Source organism: Epinephelus lanceolatus, chromosome 7, assembly GCF_041903045.1.
Source record: "Epinephelus lanceolatus isolate andai-2023 chromosome 7, ASM4190304v1, whole genome shotgun sequence".
Classification (NCBI taxonomy): Eukaryota; Metazoa; Chordata; class Actinopteri; order Perciformes; family Serranidae; genus Epinephelus; species Epinephelus lanceolatus.
Genome location: NC_135740.1, coordinates 14,201,946 through 14,208,790, shown reverse-complemented (window position 1 = coordinate 14,208,790; position 6,845 = coordinate 14,201,946). Strand labels below are relative to the sequence as shown.

At 40.6% G+C, this 6,845-nt stretch overlaps 1 protein-coding gene across 1 annotated transcript; it reads left to right on the top strand.

Moving 5' to 3' along the window:
- Window positions 1-339: 339 nt before the first annotated feature.
- Window positions 340-1,647, top strand: her5 (hairy-related 5). Its single transcript, XM_033633842.1, has 3 exons — window positions 340-476; window positions 583-678; window positions 768-1,647. The coding sequence occupies exons 1-3, from the start codon at window positions 426-428 to the stop codon at window positions 1,245-1,247; spliced, it is 627 nt and encodes a 208-aa protein (XP_033489733.1). The 5' UTR covers window positions 340-425; the 3' UTR covers window positions 1,248-1,647.
- The last annotated feature ends 5,198 nt before the right edge of the window (window positions 1,648-6,845 follow it).

The following is a 6,845-nucleotide window of genomic DNA, read 5'->3' as shown; positions in this document are numbered from 1 at the left end:
TGCAGTATAAAGTAGTTCCAGTGAGACTGAGATCTTCACCTGTCAGACTGAAGCTATACTTCTTCAAACCACTAACTTTAAGTCAGGCAGGCTGTGCTTTATGATTTGGGTGAATTTGCCCTTTAACAGACTTAGAAACCACATTATATCCGCTGACAGACCACATGGCACACCCCCTTTATTTTATACTACACTTTAATTTTGTGTGAATGTGAAAAGAAGTGAAAAGAGGAGGATCAGTTTAAATACATCCAAATGTTCTCCATTGTCAAGGCCGCGTGCTGCTCGCTGAATGAAAGGCGTGTGACGCAGCAGGGGCGTGGCTATCTGCAGGGGTATCAACAAAGTTGGAAGGAGGCCACGAGCGTGCCATTTTCAGTTTTGGATTCACGGCAAGGACAGACTGACACGAGTCCACTTTCAGCATGAAGTCTTTTTCTTCCCCCGAGTCTCCCAGACAGAGGACCGTGAGAAGGGTAAACTGCTGTTTTATGACTCCTGTAACCAATCTCTAAAGTAAAAGTTGTCTTAAATGCGGTTCATGGTATTAACTATGAGAATATTGTACCCTTTAACCCCAAGGTCTCCAAGCCTGTGATGGAGAAACGCAGACGGGAGCGGATCAACCACAGTCTGGAGACAATACGACTCCTGATGCTGGATAACACTCACTATGAGGTATGATCATGCGCCATGCTTTTATTTGAGTTTGATTGTTGTAATATATCAGGCTGGTTTAGTGAGTGACTCTCCATTTCTCAATTTAGAATCTGAAGAATCCAAAGGTGGAGAAGGCAGAGATCCTAGAGAGTGTGGTCCATTTCCTTAAGACAGAGAAGGAGGTGGAGAAGGGTCACCGGGCCGTGAGGAGAGTCCTGTCCAGGGAGCAGAGACCAGCCTCCGCCCGCCAGCACAACTACCATGACGGCATGAGGTCCTGTCTGCTGAGGGTCAGCCACTTCATAGCCAGCAAGAGCCAGGGGTCAGAGGAGGCCGGTGGGGACACAGTTCAGGCTTCTCTTGCGCTTCCTGGGCCCCAGACACACCCTTCATCTCCCGGACACATCCACAGGGCACAGGTTGCTCTGTCTCCCCAGCATCTGTCCCACCGTCATCGCCAGCACGGGATCTCTCACCCATACCTCACCCAGAGGACTGGCCTTCACTGTGACACCAGGGAGCTGCTCTCCTCTACGGCAGCCTGCACGCACATCACTGATCCAGTGTGGAGGCCCTGGCCGCAGTGACTGACTCTTGGACACAGATGTTTATTTTAGATTTTAGCTGTGTAAATATGTATTTTGTTGTACAGCTTGGATTCATGTGTACAGTGAAGATATTTTCATGCCCCATGAGGCGTTTTTCCTTTAAGATTTGCTGTTTTGCACGCTTTTTTTATTTTTTGATCTTAGTTATACTTATGAAAGATTTTTTTAGCTGTAACTTAAAAAAATAAAATGCATTTTACGCGTGCGTAAAATTCGCGTCATCTGTTTTGGCTGGTGACCACTCCAGCAGATGTGCTTTTCATTTTTGCTTTGCTCTGAGTACATATTGTACATAATAGAGATATGATGAATTGTTTTCCTGATTGTGCTTGATGAATTCTCTTGTTTCCATTTCCAATAAAGCACAACTTCCTGATCATTCCAGATCATTGGAGTGGCCCATTCACTGTGTGAATAGCTTAATAGCTTGTACTTGGCTAGAGAAGAGGAACATCCACAGGACAGTTAGCACATACTTTATCCGGGTTGGACAACAGTTATGAAACAGCGGTCTATTGACATGTTGATGGTGGAGAGCATGTTGCTGCTATGATCTTAAGTACAGTTTTTCAAATGTAGAGAAGTACAGTAGAGTGGCCATTCACACACTGTCCAGCAGCAGACTGCTTCAAGTGTGGGAGCATGCAATTTGCACACGTTCAAGCCCTGCTGGAAATGTGTCCAGACCCAACTCAGTCCAGAGTTTCTATTTCTATTAAATTAATATGAATTATTTAATCAATAAGGTGTGCAATCAAAACAATTTTGACTGTTAGACTGTTAGAAGTTTTTTGTTAATTATAAAGGGTTTAAATGTATTACACAGTAGGCATATTCAGAACACATATTTTAAGTTCCCTTCTGACTGACCGGTGTTAACTTGTTTTTCGCCACGTACACAAAATCTCCAGATACAGATCACACTGCTGGAAGAGTCGCTAAAAGTGCAAAGACTACATGCAGCAGTTTCTCTGGTGATGGAGGAGGCTGGACCAATGCGTGATAAACACAGGATCATAACAAAACACACACACAGATCCTGGTGGTGTTATAGTTCGCGAGAATATGTTGTAACTGATCTGATTAGTCTGATAAATAAATATGTGAAAAGACCCGAATCTAGATTTCAGTGGGAGGTTTAAACAGGTTATTTCAATGAGCTGGGTCGGGTCTGATAACAACATAATTCGAGGCTCTGAAGTGATTTTGTGGATTGGATCAAAGTGTCTGACGGCTGCAGAGTGTGGACAGTGTTAATGGCCACTGTCGTGTGTTTTTCTACATATGAAAGACCACAGTAAAAGCTACAGGCTCCCGCACATAAACACATGAATGGACACTTGGAGGACTCATAATTGTTCACCATCGTGGGTTAAGTAGCCTGTGTGCCAGAGATCCCACGGACCAGAGTGCAAGCAGGCAGTTCATGTTATACGCCTACTTATTTTAAGTTTATTATTATTGATTGTTGATAAGGTCTATAGTCTTAGGAATTATAGTGCACTTATACCCAAACAAATTTTTGCTCCACAGTGCATATAAACAGATAAGATTAGATAAGAAAATATGTGGAATATTCATTTGTTGCAGCAGCTCAAGAGCCCAGAGCAAAGGAAAAATGAGACTGAGTGATAAATAGAAATAAATTTACAGATAGGCTACACGATAGTTAATTGCACAGGATAATATTACACACATGGTGTGTATCATTGCGGATGATTTAACATTATTGCGAAAGATATGGGTCGGAAATTAGGAAACAAAGTACCTTTAATTATTGCACATCTGTAAATATTTCAATGGAATATTTTCTTGACTATGTGGGACTATATTTATTTAATTAATTAAATTAATTTTAATCCCATTCGCTTATCATCCTTTAACTCTTTAGTGGTGGATACACACATTCACTCAGAGCCTGCGAGAAAACATCCTTTAGCCTATCAAAGCAGGTGTTAGTCCCGCAGGGCTGATCTCTGGACAGGATGCTCTTTTGTGCGCCTTTAAGCTTAAACCCCCCTGAAGAGAAAAGACCACGGGACTAAGTAAATCAATTAAAGTTGGAATCAGATTAGTTTCATCTGCAGGCATCTGTCTAAATGATTAAATGACTAAAGGATTAGTCCAATGCGGATGTATCTGTGCTGGATTAGTGTCATGGCACACTGATTAATGTGGGACATCTATAAGCTCCACTGCATATATGTCTCCCTCTGCAACATTAAAGTGAACATGATTGCTGTTGCATCCAAGCAAGGGTGTCATGTCATTAAATCACATGATTTTGCGGATGTAATGTCACAAATGGGGGCGTCAAGTCCACTCAAAGGTCAATGACAGAATTTGGGCAACATCAGTGTTAAGGATATACATCTGTCATAAGTAAAACAACGTTCCTAACTGTGATTAAATAATGTTTGTGATGTTTTGTGTATCAAATTTTGCATTGGGGTTCTGAAATTGTATTTGTTATTATTATTTCAAGCAATCATTAGTCGCCCCACTTTAGGAAAGGTTTTAAGTGGGACAGCAGGTTTTGACGAATGTGGGACAGTCATAAAAATACATCATTTAATTTGAGAAAATACGCATTCGGGAAATTAAAGGAGCAGTGTGCAGGATTTAGTGGCATCTACCAGTTTAGGATGGTAGATTTCAGCCAGCTGAAACTTAACTTTTCCAGGTTAGGTTAGGAGGTTTTTACTGTATAAACAGACCAGGTGATTGAAATCGGTAAAAACACAGGGAAAAAATGTAGTTTTAAATATAACATGCAATAAACAAAGCTCAAAGTTAAGTAAAAGTATGGCCTTCATTTATTTATTTATTTTCTATTTATCCTGTAAAGTTGGTCAAATGTTACTTACGCCCTTCTGGTTCTCCTCGTTCAGTATAAGTTGTATATGTCATTTTCCCTTTGAGTACAATATCCCAAATATATCCTTTATAATTTAAGAAGAAAATACCTCAGGGATTTCATAATGATATAAGGTGATGATCTAATGTATTGGCTTCATGTGGAAATACAGTACATGAGTAGGACTTGCCCTAATCCACCCTATACGTAAAGGTCACCACCTTGTTTACTTAATGTATGACTTGCACTGGCAAGGAAGTGAGGAAGTGTGGCCTCAGAAACCACCACACTGCTGAACATTTCAATCAGCAGCTGCTCTGTAACTGTTGGTTTTTACCACATCAGCACAAACACAATAAAGGCAAAGTGATGAATCACCTTTTGGCCTCGACAACATACCAATGATGACTGCGGTTAACGTAACGACACCTCAGTTAAGTTCACTCTGACATTTTTTTAAAACTTTATTTCCACATTTTTTAACAAATGACAGAACATAAAACACAAAAGGCAGAGCCCCCACCACTACAATATAAGCCCAACTGAAAAAGGAAAAGGAAACAAAGAGTGAAACACAGAGAGAAAGTACACGACACCAACACTGTGATATCCTTCAAAGAGGTCTCTTGCTGAATGATGACATCCCTATGGCAGTGTCAGTGATGCAGCTATGTATTTTAGATAAGGCTGCCAAAGTTTGAGAAAGGTGTTAGACTATATGTGATCTTTTCCAGTGGGAGTACAATTGTTCATTTCCAAAGAGGAGGAGAGGTGAATCAGATTTCCATGTCACTGCTTTGCATTTCCTGACCACACAGAAAGCTATTTCCATAAATTTAATTTGGGTCTTGGTTAAAGATCTGCTGACACTTGTGAAGGTCCCCAGAAAGCAGTGCTCATGGGAAGGCAACTTCTCACAAAAGTTGTTCCAAAAGGGCCTCAGCTTTATCCAAAGCCAGGCGCAGTGCCTCTATACCACACCTGAAGCACAGTTCTGACAGATTAAGTTTAAATTAATGGAATTTCTGTGGGGTGAGGTTCAGCTGATGAAGGAGATTATCGTGAACCAGTGTGTACCAGGCATTAATAGTAGCTAACAAACTGTTTTGTATCTGACCAGGGCTGTTCATCAGTTCTTATGTTCAGATCTGATCCCCATCTCACTCTAGATTTGTGCAAACTTGGCTTTGGGCCCTCAAGTAGCAGCAAAGAGTACATTGAAGAAATACGTTTGTATACATTTCCCTCAAGAAACAGTATTTTCCACATCAGTAAATATGTGTAAAGTCACTCCAGGGTCCAGGCTGGTTCTAAGAGAAGATCTTAACTGAAGATAGCAGAAGAAGGTCCTGCTGGGCAACACATATTTCCTCTTCAGTTGCTCAAAAGACAGGGCAAGTACTTTGTCACAACAGTCTCCCAAGTGCTGGATCCATGTATGATGCCAAATCTTATCATTTAGGGTCATGTATGAGTTCATTTTGTCTCAGAGGTGTTTTTAGTGACAGTCCCATTTTCAGTCAGACTTCTATGAGTGCCACACCATATTTTAATCAAATGCTGCAAATAATTTTGGAGTTGCATTATAAATAAAATCACTTAATATTTTTTCTGTCAGGGAGTGCAATCCAATTTGTGTCCAGGAGGTGGCGCTATCATAACCCCCATAACCCCATTTATACCATTTGTAAGCCACTTAAATGTTTGTTGATGCTTGGTCAAAACGTGTTAGTGGGATAATTTCACTTTTTCCCCTATTGACCTTATGACCTGAAATAACACCATGAGCACCTAGCAGATTCTATTTGAAATTATTGTTGTAGGCTACACTCATAAACCCTCTGGAGTCATTTAAAGTTGAGTTAATGATAAACCAAACAATTTGACTTTGACTTTATAGATTGTAATAGCCTATATTTTTGAAAATGTGCAGTTAAAGTTCAAGTTAACGACGTAGGTTTCGTTTTATTGTGTCAACATAAGGTTGGGACACATATGACATGGTAGCTTGGGGGTCCCCTCCAAAACATTTTGGTGAATTACAATGCACCAATTTCTACATCCATTATATCAAACGTATTATTTTTCAAAATAAAAGTCCTGTGCTACCCTCGTGTTTTTATTGGGAGGGGACAATGCATGTGCGCTATATTCTGAAGGGGACGTGTCCCCTGTGTTCCCCCCTACATCTACCAGTGGCCAGGTGTTACAGCCGAGGACTGGGTATTATAAAAGCGCCACACCTAAAGGTGTTAATGGGTCTGCTGCCACCCACGTGCCAAATGTTACAGGCTCGTGCACGAAAACAGCCATTTGTGACGCAGTGTTATTACTGCCCATGTGTCCGGAATTTAAAGCCCAAATTCAACCCAGGCTATAAAATATGATATAATCTTGTATGATGTAAAGGTAAGCAAAGATGCCTAGAGATACAGTACAGGCCAAAAGTTTGGACACACCTTCTCATTCAATGCGTTTTCTTTATTTTCATGACTATTTACATTGTAGATTCTCACTGAAGGCATCAAAACTATGAATGAACACATGTGGAGTTATGTACTTAACAAAAAAAGGTGAAATAACTGAAAACATGTTTTATATTCTAGTTTCTTCAAAATAGCCACCCTTTGCTCTGATTACTGCTTTGCACACTCTTGGCATTCTCTCGATGAGCTTCAAGAGGTAGTCACCTGAAATGGTTTCCACTTCACAGGTGTGTC

What these genes read in the sequence shown, in the direction of transcription:
- her5 (XM_033633842.1), top strand. Translation starts at nt 426, where the DNA reads ATGAAGTCTTTTTCTTCCCCCGAGTCTCCCAGACAGAGGACCGTGAGA. An exon ending in GACAGAGGACCGTGAGAAGG is followed by an intron (nt 477 to 582) that starts GTAAACTGCTGT and finishes TTTAACCCCAAG; the next exon opens with GTCTCCAAGCCTGTGATGGA. An exon ending in TGGATAACACTCACTATGAG is followed by an intron (nt 679 to 767) that starts GTATGATCATGC and finishes TTCTCAATTTAG; the next exon opens with AATCTGAAGAATCCAAAGGT.